Source organism: Piliocolobus tephrosceles, chromosome 7, assembly GCF_002776525.5.
Source record: "Piliocolobus tephrosceles isolate RC106 chromosome 7, ASM277652v3, whole genome shotgun sequence".
NCBI classification, from domain to species: Eukaryota; Metazoa; Chordata; class Mammalia; order Primates; family Cercopithecidae; genus Piliocolobus; species Piliocolobus tephrosceles.
This window is the reverse complement of record NC_045440.1, coordinates 56,648,811-56,668,911: the sequence shown is the minus strand read 5'-3', so window position 1 is coordinate 56,668,911 and position 20,101 is coordinate 56,648,811. Positions and strand designations below refer to the sequence as shown.

The 20,101-nt window shown below is 39.8% G+C and overlaps 1 protein-coding gene across 3 annotated transcripts in view; it reads right to left on the bottom strand.

The window, feature by feature from the left end:
* Positions 1-4,460: 4,460 nt before the first annotated feature.
* Positions 4,461-20,101, bottom strand: part of TGS1 (trimethylguanosine synthase 1) — a 51,016-nt gene continuing 35,375 nt past the window's right edge. For 2 of the 3 annotated variants that reach the window (XM_023190146.2, XM_023190147.3), the window contains 3 exons: positions 17,082-17,298; positions 14,978-15,056; positions 4,461-5,340 (listed from right to left, as the gene is read on the bottom strand). In XM_023190146.2, coding sequence (XP_023045914.1) covers positions 5,218-5,340; positions 14,978-15,056; positions 17,082-17,298 — 419 coding nt within the window. In that variant the 3' untranslated portion in view covers positions 4,461-5,217. The remainder of the gene's footprint in view (positions 5,341-14,977; positions 15,057-17,081; positions 17,299-20,101) is intronic. The other variant, XM_023190149.3, reaches the window with a different exon arrangement.

Sequence of the window (20,101 nt, the reverse complement as noted above, 5' to 3'; positions counted from 1 at the left end):
GCTGAGATTACAGGGACCCGCCATCATGCCCGGCTAATTCTTTTGTATTTTTAGTAGAGATGGGGTTTCACCATCTTGGCCAGGTTGGGCTTGAAGTCCTGACCTCATGATCCACTCGCCTCGGCCTCCCAAAGTGCTGGGATTACAGGCCTGAGCCACCACGCCCTGCCTAATTTTTTTTTTTTTTTTCTGACGAGGAGCCCTTAGTTAGGCTTTACCAAGCTTTCAAAGTCTGAAAGGCTCCCACTGCCTTCAGGATGCAGCCAGCCTTCACTCCTCAGCTCAGCACAGGAGACCCTGCTACCTCATCAGTCATAACTTCAGTGACTTCTCGGTGAATTCAGCATTTACTGACGCCCACATATGCTCAGCCTTCATTTGCCTCTGTGCCTTCTAAATGCTGTTTCTTTCCTTGGAATGTCTTATCCCAACCTTTTAACCTGGAAAATTTCTACTGTGTCTCCTGTGATTACGTACCATACAGTTCAAAGGGCAGCCTTTTCGTGTACACCGGCACATGTGACACATCCTCGTTCCTGGAGGGGGCAATATGGGTCTTTATCTTTATTGTTCATCACCCATTCCAAGTTTCCCCGAAGTGTGGTATGCAGTGTTCTTTTTTGTTTTGAGATGCAGTCTGGTTCTGTTGCCCAGCCTGGAGTGCAGTAGTGTGAGCTCGGCTCACTGCAACCTCCATCTCCTAGTTCAAGCAATTATCCTGTCTCAGCCTCCCAAGTAGCTAGGACTATAGGCGCATGCCACCATGCCCGGCTAATTTTTGTATTTTTAGTAGAGACAGAGTTTCACCATATTGAACAGGCTGGCCTCGAATTCCTGACCTCAGGTGATTCACCTGCTTCAGCCTCCCAAAGTGCTGGGATTGCAGGTGTGAACCACTGCTCCTGGCCTGCAGTGTTCTTTTAGGTAAAAAATTAATGAACATTTTTCATATTAATATGCAAAGATTAAAAGAGATAGTGATTTCTCATTTGTGGCAGTATTTGTAATTCCTTTACAAATCACTTTTAAGGTTAAAAATTAAGTAAACAACTGTATATATTGACACAGACATGGCAACATTATGATGGCAGGATAACGACTGCGTTCACTTCTGAGTAGCTGGAGATATTCTTTGTACTATTTTTCAGGCTTTTTTACAAGTCAGAAATTATTCAAAAATGAAGTTACAAAAAGAATTAAAACAAGTATGAGATAATGTATTAACTTTATATTGTCAAAATCTAAATAAATAGCTCTCTTCTGGGCAGGTGCGGTGGCTCACGCCTGTAATCCTAGCACTTTGGGAGGCCAAGGCCAGCGGAACACTTGAGACCAGGAGTTCAAGACCATCCTGTCTAACATGGTGAAACCCCATCTCTACTAAAACTACAAAAAACTAGCTGGGTGTGGTGGTGCACACCTGTAGTCCCAGCTACTTGGGAGGCTGAGACGTGAGAATTGCTTGAACCTGGGAGGTGGAAGTTGTAGTGAGCTGAAAAAAAAAAAAGTATTTAAAAAAATGCTGGCATTTGACTAAATCAGAATAGAATAATAAACAAATAGAAAGTAAGTTTAAAATAAAAAATAGCTGCACTCCTAGCTGGACAATATAGTGAGACCCTGTCTCTAAAAAAAAAAAAATTAGCAATTAGCTGGACATGGTGGCATATGCCTGTGGTCCCAGCTACTCTGAAGGCTGAGGTGGTAGGATTGCTTATGCCTAGGAGGTCGAGACTGCACCACTGCACTCTAGCCTGAGTGACAGAGCGAGACCCTGTCTTAAAAAAAAAAAAAAAAAGCTGCAATCAAAACATCTTGCTCAGAAAGTTACCAGGCCCAATCTTCACACAGTTCCACCAAGAGTTTAGTGAACAGACATTGCCAATGTTATTTAGGACACAGAACTATTTATTGAGCACTATATTCACTATTTGGGTGATGGGATCAGTAGCCCAAATGTCAACATCAGGTAACATATCCATGTAACAAACCTGCACATGTACCTGTGAAATGAAAATTATAAAAAAAAAAAAAAAAAAAGAGGCGGGGCGGGGGGCGGGAGAAAGAAAAAAATGAAACACTTACTAAAGCATTCTGCTGGAATAGCTTAACTTGGATACCAAAACCAGGCAAGGTGCTCAAAAGCAAACGTAAACAAAACAAAGTAAATTTATCAAATGAAATCCAGTAGTGTGAACTATTTAATACATTATGATACAGTTGGATTTAATTAAAGGAACACAGATAGGGTTAAATAATTTGAAAATTTTAAGGTAATTTAGATTTTCCTACATTAAATAAAAAAGTGGAACCCCATGATTTGAGGAAGCCTAAAATTAAAAAAAAAAAAAAAAAATAGGAGAGGCAATATCTTAATCTTGATGTGAGCTACAATAACATTTAATAGAAATGCTTCTAACCTTTCACTGCAAAATAAGAAGGAAAAAGTGCTATTATTACAACATTCCTGGCAGTCCGAACCAATTCAACAGGAAAATAAAAATTAAGAGGCTTACATTTTGGCAAAGAGAAAAACTCATGTGTAGATGTCATGACTGCTTATTTAGAAAATCAAAGTGTATCAATTAAAAACTATGGGGGGGGAAGCAGGGGGGAAACAAACAAAAATTATGAGAACTATTAAACGAGTTCAGTAAGACGACTGAATATAAAGACACAAAAATCAAAAACATTCTTTTTTTTTTTTGGAGACAGAGTCTTGCTCTGTCACCCAGGCTGGAGTGCAGTGGTGCAATCTCAGCTCACTGCAACCTCTGCCTCCTGGGTTCAAGAATTTCTCCTGCCTCAGCCTCCCGAGTGGTTGGGACTACAGGCTTGCACCACCACTGTAATTTTTGTATTTTTACTAGAGATGGGGTTTCACTGGTCAGGCTGGTCTTGAACTCCTGACCTCAGGTGATCTGCCCACCTTAGTCTCCCAGTGTTGGGATTACAGGCGTGAGCCCCCATCTCCAAATACGTAGTAGATATCAATCTGTACTATCATTTTTAATAGACATGGCACAAATATATGAGAACTGCTGTAATCATTAACAAATTATGGTTCTATATTTATTTTTTGAGATAGGGGTCTCACAGGGGAAAGTAAACATGGCAGGTGGGGAGTACTTTCAGTTTTTTTTTTTTTTTGAGACAGAGTCTTGCTCTGTTGTCCAGGCAGGAGTGCAGTGGCACGATCTCGGCTCACTGCAACCTCTACCTCCTGGGTTCAAGCAATTCTGCCTCAGCCTCCTGAGTAGCTGGGATTACAGGCGTGTGCCACCCCGCCCAGCTAATTTTTTTTTTTTTTTTGAGAGGGAGTGTCGCTCTATCGCCCGGGCTGGAATGCGGTGGCCGGATCTCAGCTCACTGCAAGCTCCGCCTCCTGGGTTTACGCCATTCTCCTGCCTCAGCCTCCCAAGTAGCTGGGACTACAGGCGCCCGCCACCTCGCCCGGCTAGTTTTTTGTATTTTTAGTAGAGACGGGGTTTCACCGTGTTAGCCAGGATGGTCTCGATCTCCTGACCTCGTGATCCACCCGTCTCGGCCTCCCAAAGTGCTGGGATTACAGGCTTGAGCCACCGCGCCCGGCCTCCAGCTAATTTTTGTATTTTTAGTAGAGAGGCAGGGTTTCACCATGCTGGCCAGGCTGGTCTAGAACTTCTGACCACAAAGTGATCCGCCCACCTTGGCCTCTCAAGAGTGCTGGGATTACAGGTGTGAGCCACTGCACCCAGTCTTTTTATCCATTTTATGTATTTGTTTTAATAAGATTTTTTTGAACCTGATTCACACAATGGACTAGAACGCTTCTGAAGTCCTATTGAGTACTGACAATCTTAACAGTCTATTAATTAGTTTTATCCCTGTGTGATTAGTGGGCAGGAATATCTTAGTTTTAGCTAACTAAGGCTAAGCTTCCTGTTCTTCTCATATAAGATCATGTATGTTCAGGAAGATGAGTTAGTTTTATTAATATACAAGTAAGAAAATTAGTGATTTTGGAAATCTGCCTTTACTTCACCTGCCATCTCCCTAGTGACTTTAAGAATGCTACATAAAGTTTAAAAACCAAGAACATTTGGACAGATTTTGAAGGTGCGAATTAATGAAAAAGTAATTTCACCTTTAATGATCAGCTCAGTTACTACTGTACTGCAGAGCAATCAAGACATAAATTGTAAAGTTTCAAGACACTAAAATTAGCATACTCTAACAAAGTTATTTATATAACAGCTATTTTTCTAGTCTAATTTTCCAGTATTTCTTGGAAATTCCCCAAATTTATTTCAATTCCCTAATCTTATCCCAGCCAATATCATGTTCTGTTTAATGTTTAACATGCTCATATTATTAAAATATAGAAGTCCCAGGTCTAACCTTCAATGGACAGAGTTGTATGTCACTATATTTTTGCCCCAACACACTTTTTAGATGAATAATTAAGCAACACATATCCCTTTTGCTTTCATTGCTATTTTAATAAAAAAAAATATAAACTCCTATATTACAAAATATATTTCGTATTGATGTCGCAATGGAAATTTTACAAACAGACTTTATAAAAGGGTGTCAAGAAGCCAATTCCAGATGAAGCAAAGACATGAAAACAGGAAAGTTCTAGAAAAAGTCTAAATAAATGTATTCATATTGTATGAGTGAAAAAGATACTTCAAAAGGACGTCCGTAAGGCTGGGCACAGTAGCTCATGCCTGTAATCCCAGCACTTGGGGAGGGTGAGGTGGGTGGACTGACTTGAGCCCAGCGGTTTGACACCAGCCTGACCAACATGGTGAGACCTCGTCTCTACAAAAAATACAAAAATTAGTCTGGTGTGGCAGTGCCCACCTAAAGCCCCAGCTACTGGGGAGACTGAGGCAGAAGGATTGTTTGAGCTCAGAAGGTTGAACCTGCAGTGAGCTGTGTTCAAGACACTATACTCCAGCCTGGGTGACAGAATGAGATCCTGTCTCAAAAAAAAAAAAAAAAAAAAAATTACAAAGAACTCATATATATTAATTTTGTATAATTCCTCTAAAGGAATTATTCAAAGATCTCAAAATAGTTCACTGATATTTGAGTCCTGTAAGCTTCCATTTCATTCAGTGATATAAGACCATGGGTAGAAAATATCAGCGAATAAAGGAAGACAGGCCAAATGTCTCATCTGAATGTTTTGACCACTCCATGATCTTTGGTTCTCACAGTGCTGCATAGTTAGGTTTCAGAGGCTGGTCTTCGAATTAGGTCACCAAAATATGCAGTGATTGTCTTCAATTTATTGTTAAGGAAGTTCTGTTCTATTTCCACTTGCCCTCCAGGCCCAGCTAAGGATGCCACCTAAAAAGAAGAACAGAAGAAAGTCACACACACACATAAGCATAATTTCAAAAGTCTTCCATTCGTACTGTTTTATCAAATAATAGGAAGACTCTGGCTTTTAAGTCCTTTGAATAACGAGGCATCTCAAATGTTCACTGCTACTTCCCAGGTGTCGCAGTATATTTGGAGGTAGGAATACTTGTTGTTTCAGGTCCTTTTGATATTATAGGAAAGTTCATAGTGTTATGCTGTTGTATAGGACTTAATCTCTCCAGTGCCATAGCTAAAGAACTCAGAGGAAGAAAAAAATGAACAAATCCTTCCCAAACATCAGATTTATTAAAAATTTTTATTTTTATTTTTAAATATTAGAGGCAGGGTCTCACTTTGTTGCCCAAGCTTGTCTTGAACTCCCGGTCTTAAGCATTCCTCTCACCTCTGCCTCCCAAAGTCATGTTTATTTATTTTTTTTGTTTTTTGAGATGGAGTCCTACTCTGTCGCCCAGGCTGGTGTGCAGTGGTGTGGTCTCGGTTCACTGCAATCTCTGCCTCCCGGGTTCAAGGAATTCTCCTGCCTCAGCCTCCTGAGTAGCTGAGATTACACGTGCATGCCACCATGCCCAGCTAATTTTTGTATTTTTTTTTTAGTAGAAATGGGGTTTCACCAAGTTGGCCAGGTTGGTCTTGAACTCCTGAACTGGTGGTCTGCTCGGCCCAGCCTCCCAAAGTGCTCGGATTACAGGCCACCGCACCTGGCCTAGGTTTATTTTTAAAATATTATTACTATTTTTCTCACCCTTTTTCCTCCTCCTCCCCAGGTTTATTTCTTAACAAAAATATTTAAAGATTATTTCCCTTTCCTGAAAGCCTTTGTCCTGTTCATCTTACTGTCTGCATCTCACCCTCTCATTCATTCAACAGTATTTACTGAGTACCTGATACATAATCCTAGCTCTGATTGAGGCCAGGATCCCTACTCTCATGAGGAGTCTAGCCTCTAGTGACTTTTCCTTCTCTCACTGATCTCTTTTCTTTTCTCCCACCTTGGACCACTTCTTCTACCTGTTGCCCCTTTGTGTATTTTAAATGCTTTCTACAACAATTTTGGTAAAATACATTGCTCTTTTTGAGGTCTACCAGAATACAGTGACTACCTCCTTTATTAGGAAGCTGAAAGCACTGCTCCTTCCCCACCTCCACAGTTAGCATCAAAAGGATGCTAGCCAAATGACCAGCATTTGACAGGGGAATGGGGCAGTTAGCTGCTGAAGATTCTTTTGTTCCATGACAGTAACGCTTGCACTCACCTTGGTACATTATAAAGTAGTAATGTTTTACCCTAAGTTCTTATACAGGTAAGGTTTTGTTTTTGTTCAGTACTTTTTTCAACCAAACTCTCAGAAATCTTTTAAATAGCAAATATGTTATTTGCTCATGATTATTTCACCAGAGATCAGTTTTTCAGGGTGGTAAGAGGAAAGATCAAGAGAAGGCAGAATGCAGTGGGGAGCCCTGGCAATCAGAGAATAGAATAGAAGACACAGCAATAGAAAAAAGCACACCCAAAGTATTAGGGACAGGCATAAACAACAAGAAACAAGCATTTTCTGTAACTGTAATCATCAAAATTATAGTTGTATATTTTGTAAAGAGAGGTGCTCAGTCAGTCTGGTTTGGTTTTAAGGGTTGAGAGAATGTAATCTCAGTGGTGGTATGCATACTACCCCAGCTTCTGGTAGAAGGGAAGATTTATTGTGCATTTCTAGTGAGTATGTAAAAAGTCACAGACACAGAAATAGGGAATAACCAACCAGTCATTCCATGGTACACTGTGAAAGTAAGTCAAATATAGTATCCCTTATAACAATTAAAAGCACCCCCCCCTATTATTTTTTTATTTTTATTTTTTTGGTAAGGAATACTTAAAGTGAAACCAGAAATGTAAAAATAGCCAAGTAGACTCACAGTAGCAATTATTAGGAATAAATGTTTTAAATTCTATTTTGGTATCTTTATGCCAGTCTGATTTTTTTACAAAAGGCAAAAAAAAAAAAAAAAAGTTATTTTGTCTTTAGCCAATAAAAGCCATTTTGAAGTTTCTTTTCCACAGTAATTTTTCTTTGAGATATAACTCAAATTTAGCATTTCTGCTGTGCCTTTTAACAAATAACTTAAAAATCCCCAGTTCTACCAATAATTTGCTGCATTAATTTAAAAAGCCATTTTTAGGCTGGGCGCGGTGTCTCATGCCTGTAATCCCAGCACTTTGGGAGGCCGAGGTGGGCGGATCACGAGGTCAGGAGATAGAGACCATCCTTGCTAACATGGTGAAACCCTGTCTCTACTAAAAATACAAAAAATTAGCTGGGCGTGGTGGTGGGCACCTGTAGTCCCAGCTACTTGGGAGGTTGAGGCAGGAGAATGGCGTGAACCCAGGAGGCAGAGCTTGCAGTGGGCTGAGATTGGGCCACTACACTCCAGCCTGGGCTACACAGCAAGACTCCATTGCCAAAAAAAAAAAAAAAAAAAAAGCCATTTTTGCTGTTGTTAAGAAAGCCATTAAAATAGGCTTTGGCTTTCTAAATCCGAAAAATAGGAATACTGTCTATCTCCCTAAAAGAGCATTTTAAAGAAAAGAAAAACCATTTCTGAGGTTTACTTGAAAAAAAAAAAAAATAAAGGTACTATAAATATAGATAATTATTATTTCTTATGTAAGCCATAAATAGGATTACACAAAAACCAATTTCTGAGAAGATAGGGTAGTGTTTTTGGTATCTCCTAATACCTTTCAGAGGGTTGTCTAGATCTGGCTGCTTGGGATTACAATAAAAACCGGAGGTAAGATGGGAGTTTTCTCAGAAATCGTTGAGTTCTGAAGTCTGTGCAAAAGAGTTCATAAATTAGTTTATTCAATAACTATTATTGAGAGCTTACGGGTAATCTGTCCTAGGTAGTGTAGTATAGCAAAAAACAAACAAAAATCCCCACCTTCATGAATTTTACATTCTAGTTGGGAGAGTCAGATGATGGACAAATAAAACAAATATTGTTCCTAATACTGAAGAAGAGGATGAACCTATGTGACAAAATATAGTGAGAAAACTCTTATCTACTTAGTGTTTAGAAACAAAATTTATTTTTTAACTTAACATGTTATTTTCATGTGTTCTGATTACTAATAATTTCTAACATTAGCCTTTTTGTACTTTTTCACATTTTCACAACTACATATATTTTAAAAGTTAGAATTTTGGAGTTGGAAAGACTATAAATTTAGTAATTCAAGCAAATAACTTTGCTTCAGACAAATTTAATGAATGCCATTTTCTAGCTGTCCTTATTTTTCACTAGAAGGTTTAGCTGGCAAAATGTTATTTGGTTCCCTCTCCTTTCTTAGAATTTAGTAAACTGTGAGAGGAAGAGAGGGTAGGAAGGACGGAAAGAGGGATAACGGCAGGTAGAAACAGATAAAGATTAGCAGCTCTGGATTACCTTCCACTTTTTGGCATATTACCTAAATATATTAATTTTACCAAAATAAATGCCAATTAATTTGGAAAAAAACTAGAATTAAGGACTGAACTCTCGACTAGATTTGACATCAGGCAATAAAGTTATTTGGGGACTGGGAAAGGAGAAACAGAAAAGATCACAATGAAGGTGTTAAAGTACAGAAGATTTAAGCATCAAATATACATTCAAAACTGCATTTTTTTTTCTTTTTTTTGAGATGAGTCTGGCTCTATCACCTAGGCTGGAGTACAGTGGCACAATCTCGGCTCACTGCAACCTCTGCCTCCTGTGTTCAAGCGATTCTCCTGCCTCAGCCTCCCGAGTGGCTGGGATTACAGGCACCCACCACTGCACTTGGCTAATTTTTGTATTTTTATTAGGGATGGGGTTTCACCATGTTGGCCAGGCTGGTCTCAAAACTCCTGACCTCAGGTGATCCACCTGCCTAGGCCTCCCAAAGTGTTGGGATTACAGGCATGAGCCACTGTGCCTGGAGCAAAACTCCATTTTTTCAAAAGAAACTGAATTTAAAGTAAAAGTGCATGATAACTGAATGAGAGAAAATAACCTCCCAACTGCATCCTACTGGAAGAATATATAATAATTACTAATCACAGATATACTTTACTACAGGAAAGACACAGAAACATCAGAGCACTGAAAAATGCCCTATTACTACATGGAAGAGATTGTATCTATGATATGCAGAAATGTGGGTAGAAGATAACTGTACCAGATAAAAATAAAGAGCATTTTATGTGGCCTTCAGATCTGTGTCAAATATAATGCTAGCAGCAGCAAGCATCTGAAATACTGGCTGTGACTACAAACCTAATGTCACACAGGCCAAATAAGTGCCTTACCACTAGTTCTTTTTGTCCCTCTTTTCTTTTGCTAGATCCAACTAATAACCACACGAAAATAAAACAAAGTTGGGAAAACATTTCTGGTAATTAAAAGTTCTCTGGGAGTGAAAGAAGAAAATATTTTTTAGTCAGCAGAAAATCAGGCATCATTCAAACTTAAAAATATTCATTAAATTAGTTCCATTCTCTGTACATGGTAAACAGAAATGAGATTTCTATGCTTAAGTAAATAAATCTTAAAGCCACCATCATCAACAGGAACACCTGGTGATAGGTCAAAAAAAAATTCTTCCAGGCTGCCGGGCATAGTGGCTCACGCCTGTAATCCCAGCACTTTGGGAGGCTGAGGCGGGCAGATCACCTGAGGTCGGGAGTTCGAGACCAGCCTGACCAACATGGAGAAATCCATCTCTACTAAAAATAAATTAGCTGGGCATAGTGGTGCATGCCTGTAATCCCAGCTACTTGGGAGGCTGAGGCAGGAGAATGGCTTGAACCCGGGAAGTGGAGGTTGTGATGAGCTGAGATCAGGCCATTGCACTCCAGCCTGGGCAACAGCAGCAAAACTCTGTCTCAAAAAAAAAAAAAAAAAAAATTCTCCCAGGTATCACAAGCTAACTTACACTGGTGTCCTAAAAGGAGGCTACCAGGCCAGTTACAGTGGCTCATGCCTGTAATCCCAGAACTTTGAGTGGCTGAAGTAGAAAGACTGCTTTAGCCTAGAAGTCCAGCCTGGGCAACATGGTGAAACCCTGTCTCTATAAAAATAGCCAGGCGTGGTGGCCCGTGCATATGGTTCCAGCTACTCTGAAGGCTGAGGTAGGAGGATTGTTTGAGCTTGGGGGGTTGAGGCTGCAGTGAGCTGTGATCATGTGACTGTACTCCAGCCTCGTGGATAGAGCGAGGCTCTGTCTCCAAAGGAGGAAAAAAACCCCACCAAAACCCCAAAACAACCAGTTCACTAAGTTCTGTCCTTCACTCATTCTCAGAACCAGATACTTGAAACATGAAGACTGTTCAACAAATTACAGAAAGCACAGGCTATTAGTGCTGGCAGATAGCACTGTGTGGCACAGAAGAGCTGGGTATCTCTCTAATTTCTATCTCCATCATTTAGTGAGAAAAGTTACCCACAGTAGTGAAGGAGATACAAGCTATATTTAGAAGCATTTCAGCAAAACTGCATTTGTGTCTTCCCAAGTCAACTACGAGGCCAATCAGTTCCACAACCCCTCTAGAGCATGACAATATATACGGTTTAAGAACAAACGATTCTGCTCTAATTGTGCAGCAGCAAACTTCCCAAGGGAAAAGCTGGCTAGTAAATATTAGGAACTGAACACATATTTATCATGAATTGCAGTGTATGATTAAGCAGTGATTTCACTAAGAATCGAGTTGGTCTAGAAAACTGGGAACTGGGCTGGACACGGTGGTTCACGCCTGTAATCCCAGCACTTTGGGAGGTTGAGGTGGGTGGATCATGAGGTCAGGAGATCAAGACCATCCTTGCTAATATGGTGAAACCCTGTTTCTACTAAAAATACAACAAAATTAGCCGGGCGTGGTGGTAAGCGCCTGTAGTCCCAGCTACTTGGGGGGCTGAGGCAGGAGTATGGCGTGAACCCAGAAGGCGGAGCTTGCAGTGAGCTGAGATCACGCCACTGCACTCCAGCCTGGGTCACAGAGAGATACTCCATCTCAAAACAAAACAAAACAACAAACAAACAAAAAAACTGGGAACCAGGCTGGGTGCAGTGGTTCATGCCTGTAATCCCAGCACTTTGGGATGCTGAGGTGAAGAATAGCTGGCCAACATGGCGAAATCCCATCTCTGCAAAAAAAAAATATAAAAACTAGCCAGGTGTGGTGGTGCACACCTGTAGTCCCAGGTACTCGGGAGACAGAGGTGGGAGAATCGTTTCAGTCTGGGAGGCTGCAGCGAGCTGTGATCATACCACTGTCCTCTAGCCTGGCTCTGTCTCAAAAAAAAAATTGGGAACCAATTACTGAAAGAGTCAAATTCTACTTATTGCTCCAATCTCATGGTGAGCTAATATTGTGGTAACAGATAAATCTGCTTCTTCTTGGTAACGAACACTGTGTCAGTGGGAGACAGCAAGGTGTAATAAGACTGTCACTCTGCGGCAGAACGACCAGGCAAATCCCCATACCTCCATAGTTTAGCCACCAATGAGATCAGGTGCTCCAGAAACATACTGCTCCAGAATCTCATGATGAGTCAATGAAATGGCTAAGAGGACACTGTACACCCTAAGCATGTATGCCAGCTCCTATGCTGTAGATGTATAGTGTATGAATGCAGGGTATCGTTAGTGTAGTAGGATGAACGCACTGTGGAGTGCTATGAGTTGTAAAGGCTATTTTCAAGTAACCAGCTTGGAGTCTACCATTCCAACATGTACCAGAAGCCCAATCCAGTTCTTAGCCTTCTTTTTACTCTCTCATGCTTCTGGTTCCTAAACCTGGACTAATGTTCCCTACCTATACGAGAGAGCTACTATTTGATTAGATTTCTACTATATTAACTTAATTCAGAAAAATTTGACACAAATTAAAAAAATCGAATATTTAGAAACCAGTTAGGGCCCAATCTTCCATTTATTAAATACACAGATACTATAATTACTCAGAATATTTGCAAATAAATCTGTGATAAATTTTTATTGTATTTAGCCAAAACCACCAAAAATGCTAATAAACTGAATTTATATTTAAAACATTTTCCACATAACAATATTACCTAATAGTTTTTCATATTTACAAACAGTTCATAACTCAAATACTTACAATTCTATTCTTATATATAAGTTTTAGAAATATTACCTATAAATAAGTACCTCATTCCTATCGACCTATCTATCCATCTACCTACCTACCAAAATAAACTATTAGAAGTGACTGTTACAATAAGGAACGTTTCCCTTCCTAGACATTATAGAACAAAACATAAAAAGACAATTGGAGCCTCAAGTACTCTGCCAACTAAGGAGAGATGAGGGCCAGGCGTGGTGGCTCATGCCTGTAATCCCAGCACTTTGGGAGGCCGAGGTGGGCGGATAACGAGTTCAAGAGATCGAGACCATCCTGGCCAACATGGTGAAACCTGTCTCTACTAAAAATACAAAAATTAGCTGGGCGTGGTGGGGTGCGCCTATAGTCCCAACTACTTGGGAGGTTGAGGCAGGAGAATCACTTGAACCCGGGAGGCAGGCAGAGGCTGCAGTGAGCCGAGATTGCGCCATTGCACTCCAGCCTGGGTGACAGAGCAAGACTCTGTCTCAAAAAAAAAAAAGAGAGATGAATCCCATTATTAAATCTAACATCAATTTTATACTTACGGTTTATTTAATTATTAGTTAATTTGTAAACTTCTCCACTTTATGAGGAAATAAAAAAGGTAGTGTTTGCCTGGCCCAAATGTTACCATGACATGTGCCTGGGGAAGCCATGAAAGGGTAGTGTGTCTGCTAGACAAAGGCCAGGAATTAACACGATACAGTTCATTTTTTAAACATAATTCTTAGGGATGTTGCTTAATGTTGCCCTGCTCTCTGTATTGGCAAGATACATACTATAATATAAAGATAAGTAACTTAAATTATCTTACCTGGAAAGTACAAACGCTATCACTCTTCTGAGACTAGATGTTTTATGTCTAATTATAAAATTAAACAAGGATAAGGAGCTGCCATATCAAACAGACCAGCAGACTTCCTCTCTTCATTCCTGCCTTGGGCTGAGAGACAAGACTCCTTATGTCAGAGATTCCACCCACAAGGATTTCACACAAAGGTGGTGTTTGATAATTGCTGCCTACATCTTCCTTTGGGAAGGACTAAGTCCTTGTCTGTTCAGAGATTTTATCTATTAATATATTCAATAGGTTTACCACTTAAAAGAGAAACCTTTCATGTTTGCGAAGCATGGTAAATCCAAAGCTAGAATTAGTTGGAATTCTCCGGCTGTCCAAGGAAAGAAAGAAAGGAAAGCACGGCAAGATACAGGCATCAAGCAGATAAAATATGTTTACTCTGGGCTTTCTGAATTGGATTTGAGATCCTAGCATTTTAGAAAGCTGAGGCAGGAAGATCACTTGAGCCCAGGAATTTGAGGTTGCAGTGAGCTATGATCATGCTACTGCACTCCAGTCTGTGTGACAGAGAGAAACCCGATCTCCATTAAATAAATAAATAAATATTAGTTCTTGGGTTTCAACAGCAATTTCAAACAGTAAGGTATATACCTTACCTCCAAAGAGCCTCTCACAAAAAGGTATTTTTCTAAATTACTCAGTTCTTAGCAAGAAATGCATGTCTTGGAATTATCTCCAAATAGAAAAAAGGAATGGAAGATTGAGGTAATAAGGGACCTAGAAAAACATTTCACTAGATACAGAAAACAATTAGCATCATCTCTTACATGGAAATGTTTGAGATAAGTTGCATTTGTATTGAGTCCATGCTATTTAGGATGATATAAACATTATCTAAGAGTACAATCTCCCTGGATGGGAAATTAACTATCCTTCACAGACATTTCTATAAGAAAAATGCAGCCTGAGTTTCAAACAGTAGACTGTGACACACTTGGGAACCCAAACCATCTGTAAATTCAGGTTGTTGTAACATTCTAAAAGTTCCTTAACAAAAAAAAGTCAATTTCTTTGCAACTGTGATTTCTCTAAATTTTTAGTACTGTCTCCTGTCATTAAAAAGTTCCTACATATGGATACATTTTCTTCATTTAAAAAAAGTTGATTTCCCATTGTAATCTGATCTAAATTTGATAGCAAAAAAAAAAAAAAAAAAAAACACTTGAAATAATAATAATAAAATAATACACTTGAAATCTCAGTCTTTCTTGGTTTCATTATTCCCTAGTGTCATTACTCCCTCTAGAGGCAAAAAACATGAATCACCAACTCCAATTCTGGAAAGTTTTTGAAATAAACCAAAAACACAAGTTAAAGAAAAAGTTAACTTTCTCTTTGTGAAAGTGTTAATGTAACTAGAAAAAGTTAATCAGCATAAATCACATGATAAACAGTGATTTCCTCTCATTATTCAAGTACTCAAATGAGCCTGTCTACATTTAATATAACTTCCAGATACTTCCAATTTTCTAAGAACAGTCAGTGAGTCAGGGACTTCTCAAAAACACATTCTCTGGTAAGGAAACGTCCTGTATCTTGTACTGCACTTGTAACAGTTAAGACAGAAACTCATGGAAGTTTTTCAGTAATGGCTTACCTGGTCAATATCAGCATTTCTTGGAAGAAAATAAACAATATTATTAGTGATCTTCTTGGAAAGTCTGAAAATTTCAAAGGTGGACAGCAGTTAAGGAAAAATAACGAAAACAGCAGTTAATTTCTAATCAGAAAGAGGTATGTTTTACTTATCGTAACTCAAATGTATTTCAAAATGTAACTAAAAAGCAAAAACTTAAACCCTTTAATGGAACCTAAAAGAGAATTACGTACAAAATTTTGTAATTCAGCAAAATACTGTCTCGATAATTCAAAGACTAATAGTTAAATCGATTTCAGTTACCCTAGTGGTAGGAACTAGGCAAGAGTCAGAAATACAGATCCTTTCTCTGTCATTTCCTAATTATTGAAAAATAGAATAGGAAATAGGAAAGCACACCACCACGTATTCCCAGTAAAGAATAAAGTGACCATGGCCATCGTAGTCTACACTCTAAATTTTATTTTTTATTTTTGACTTTATTTATTATTCTTGAGACAGAGTCTGGCTCTGCTTATTCATTTATTTTTGAGACAGGGTCTGGCTCTGCTGCCCAGGCTGGAGTACAGTAGTGTAATCTCAGTTCACTGCAACCTCCTCCTGGGTTCAAGCAATCCTCCTGCTTCAGCTTCCTGAGTAGCTGGGACTACAGGATTATAGGCATGTGCCACAACGCCCAGTTAATTTACACTGTAAATTATTATTTTTTTTGAGACAGCGTCTTGCTCTGTCATTCAGGCTGGAGTGCAGTGGCAGGTTCAAGCGATTCTCCTGCCTCAGCCTCCTGAGTAGCTGAGATTACAGGCGCCCACCATCATGCCCAGCTAATTTTTATATTTTTAGTAGAGACGGGGTTCAGCCATGTTGTTCAGGCTGGTCTTGAACTCCTGACCTCAAGTGATTTGCCTGTCTTGGCCTCCCAAAGTGCTGGGAGTACAGGCATGAGCCACCACACCCCGGAGTATACTCTAAATTTTAATAGCAATTTAGAAATGTTTCCTGTTAAGAGTCAAACAGATGATTACTGTGGAGTGGCAGGTAGCGAAAGGGACAAATAACAAACGTTACTCTATGAAATAAGGTTTTGCTTTGACATCTTGGAACAGGAAAAATGGGAAAATACACAGCAAATTAGTCAGCATCAGTGTCAACTGAAGAGTTATAGAATGGTTACCGACAAACTCCAGGGATCTTTTTTGAGGAAATTCCCAATTCACAAGACAGTAAGTCCAATCTTTGTGTTCTAGTCCTTGTTTTATAATGGTAAAATCGAACAGCAAGCAAGGGAAACATGACCTCATATTTGTCATCACTTTTGGAGATCGACCCCCACATAATTTTTACATACCTGCTTTTTATGTAAAATAAACTAGAATTTACCAAATGATGTTAGGTAATATTCCGTCTCTTCACTAATTTCTCTCTCTCTTTTTTTTGAGATGGAGTCTCGCCCTGTCGCCTAGGCTGGAGTGCAGTGGCGCAATCTCAGCTCACTGGAACCTCAGCCTCCGAGGTCCAAGCGATTCTCCTGCCTCAGCCTCCTGAGTTGCTGGGAGTACAGGCACGTGCCACCACGCCTGGCTATTTTTTTGTTATTTTTAGTAGAGACGGGGTTTCACCGTGTTAGCCAGGATAGTCTTGATCTCCTGACCTCGTGATCCACCTGCCTCGGCCTCCCAAAGTGCTGAGATTACAGGCGTGAGCCACTGTGCCTGGCCAATCTCTCTCTCTCTCTTGAGACAGAGTCCCACTCTGTTCCCTAGGGTGGAGTGCAGTGGTGCAATCTCAGGTCACTGCAACCTCTGCCTACTGTGTTCAAGTGATTCTTGTGCTTTGGCCTCCCGAGTAGCTGGATTACAGGCACGTGCCATCATGCCTGGCTAATTTTTGTATTTTTAGTAGAGACGGGGTGTCATCATGTTGGCCAGGCTGGTCTTGAACTCCTGACCTCAGGTGATCCACCTGCCTCAGCCTCCCAATGTGCTAGGATTACAAATGTGAGCCACCCCGCCCACCCACCCACACTCCCTCTTTCTCTCACTCTCATGCTCCTTTCTCTCCACAATCACTGTTTCAGTAAACTCTTAAGACTTCCAAAGGATATCCATCAGGAGACATCATCGTCCTAATGTCAAAGGTCTCTGCAGTGGCATAGTCTGGCCCTCCCCAAGGCGGGCTGAGGAACACAACATCAGCCTTTAAACAAGCAGCCAGCAGTAAGAAATCTCCACAGATGAACTCTATCTTATCTGCTATTCCATAAACTTCTGCATTATTACGAGCAAGGGCAATCTTAACAGGATCGATATCAATGGCAATCACTAAAAATGGGAAAAGAAAAAAATGAGTTAATTGACACTGATTATTATATAAGCTAGTTTATCTTTCGAATAGTCTGTCATCTTCTGTATAAGAACTCTTTTTAAAGAGGAGGAGACATTTGGCCACATATACCTGATATATAGACTTCAGTTTAAATTTTTTATTTAAATTAGAAAGATTCACTTGTGTTATACCAAGAAAATTTGACTTGAAGGTCTTGGCTTTTTTGTCTCATTCTACAGCTTTTCCTAAGCAAGTGGTAATACTTGCCACAAAATATCTACTGAGTGCCAAATATGTGGCCACCACTGTGCTGTGCTACAGCCTGAGCAGGAAATACTTGAAAAGGTCACTGTATGGACAGCCTATAATGCTAGGTTTTGGAAAAGACAAACTTCCTCAAAATGTAGCAATGCCCAAATGAACACAAATTCGACAACTTCTAAGGAAAACCAAAATAAAACACATTTTTACAAACTTATATAGCCAAGTGATGAAGAAGAAGTGTAAAAACACCTCCCGATAATGTTGAATGAGACATTTTAGGTAGAGGAAACAGATAATATTATGTTTTTAGCAAATGGACTTTCATTTACTTTATTCCAATTTTATAATTAGCAACATAGACATAATTTAATTTTAGCCCATCCATGTTTTGCAGTAAACTACTCAGTACACGTGCATGTGCACTAGTGTTAATGGCAGTATTCTTTATTTGAAAGGGCTAAGTGGAACAGTGACACTTACAGCGCGGTTGTCATGGAAATGTAGTTGTTTTCCAGAAAATGCTAGTTCCCAAATTTGTTAACGTTTTTGAGAAATAATGTGCTAAATTACTTGAACAATAAATATAAGCACCAATTATAATGCATTGCAAATCCATACATTTATGATGCTGTTTTTCCTGTTCTAAATAAACTAACATTCACATTTGTAAGAGAAAAGATCCTTTTCAGCTGCTCAGTCTGTTACATTTATAGTTCAGAGACAGGGAAAGATATGCTGATAATACTAAAAATTCAAAAGAAAAAGTGACTTTCAACATCAAATCTATTCAGTTAATCCTATTTTCATCTGTATTTCTTTTGAAGGCAGACTTTTAGGCCTAATAAGAATGGAAGCATTCAATCTATCACATAAAAGAAATGCTGGCTGGGCACGGTGGCTCATGCCTGTAATCCTAGCACTTTGAGAGGCTGAGGCGGGTAGATACCTTGAGCTCAGGAGTTTGAAACCTCATCTCTATCAAAAACACAAAAAATTAGCCAGGTGGAGTGGCATGTGCCAGCAGTCCCAGCTAGTCAGGAGGTTTAAGTGGATCACTTGGTCCTGGGAGGAGGAGGCTGCAGTGAGCTGAGACTGTGCCACTGCACTTCAGCCTGAGTGACAGAGCGAAACACCTCCACCTTACAACTGAAAAAAAAAAGCTGACAAATGTTACTCCTCAGCCACACTAGCACACCTCAACTGCTTAATAGCCACATGTGGCTACTAGCCGGCTATCATATTGGACAGCACACATATAGAACATATAAGTCATCGCAAAAAGTTCTACCAGGCAGTACTGTTGCTAAACTACCGGAACACACACAAAGGGGAAAGATATCTTTAACAACAGCAACATGCAAAACTTTACAGATTCCCTAACCTTTCAGTTACGCACAGACAGCAACTATCTGAGTGGAAATAAATCTGGCACAAAGGGATAATCTCAACTATATGCAATGCCATCTTTTTGTATGTATGCTGCATATATATGTAAATGTATAAATACACATACAGTTCGAGCATAACATTATATGAGTGTGTATATGAGCACACATGAACATACATTTATGATAGGGAACTCAAAACAGTTAAGTGTAATTGATTATATGTATATACATATATTTACATATGTACACACAAACGCACTAAATCAATTATACTTTGTTTTGAATTCCCTGCCATAATGTAGTTAGCTCAACCATCCTAGGGGGATACTAGGAGGAGTACTGATAACTGACATTCATGGAACACCTGTGAACTACCACTTCTGGTTCGGGAGGCAAGTTATGGGACTCCACTACCCTGAACATGCTGGAGGGTTCCTGAGTTTCCAGTACCACATGCTGCAAAGGCAGAAGTTACATCATGACAGCACTGGGAAGGCCACGGGGTTTGCTGTCTGCCTCCTTTTTTCCCCAGAGGCTGGCAATCTCTAAGGGTTAGTCCCTTTAGCTTGGGACCCACATTAGACATCTTCCTTTAGTAAACGTGCACTAAATACAGAAAGCCTCGGCAAAAGACCTATACTCCTAGAAATACAAATCTATGGGCTAAGGGCGGTGGCTCATGCCTGTAATCCTAGCACATTGGGAGGCCGAGGTGGGTGGCCAACATGGTGAAACCCCATCTCTACTAAAAACAAAAAGTTAGCTGGGCGTGGTGACAGGCCCCTGTAGTCCCAGCTATTTGGGAAGCTGAGGCAGAAGAATCACTTGAACCCGGGAGGCGAAGGTTGTAGTGAGCTAAGATTGCGCCACTGCACTCCAACCTGGGCAACAGAGCGAGACTCCATCTCAAAAAAAAAAAAAAAGAAATATATACCTACATATAGACAGTTTGAGTAATAAATCTGAGAAAATTTTCACATCTCTTTGCTACTTTATCAGGGAGCAGGTGTTTCAATCATCGTGTTATGACATAAGGCCAAAATGAAGATACATTTTACAACTTTTAAGGAAAAACTATTTTTTAGCCAATAAACATTGATTTTAGCCCATAGGAATGGCTTATCTGGCAAAGTCTGAGAAGAACTTT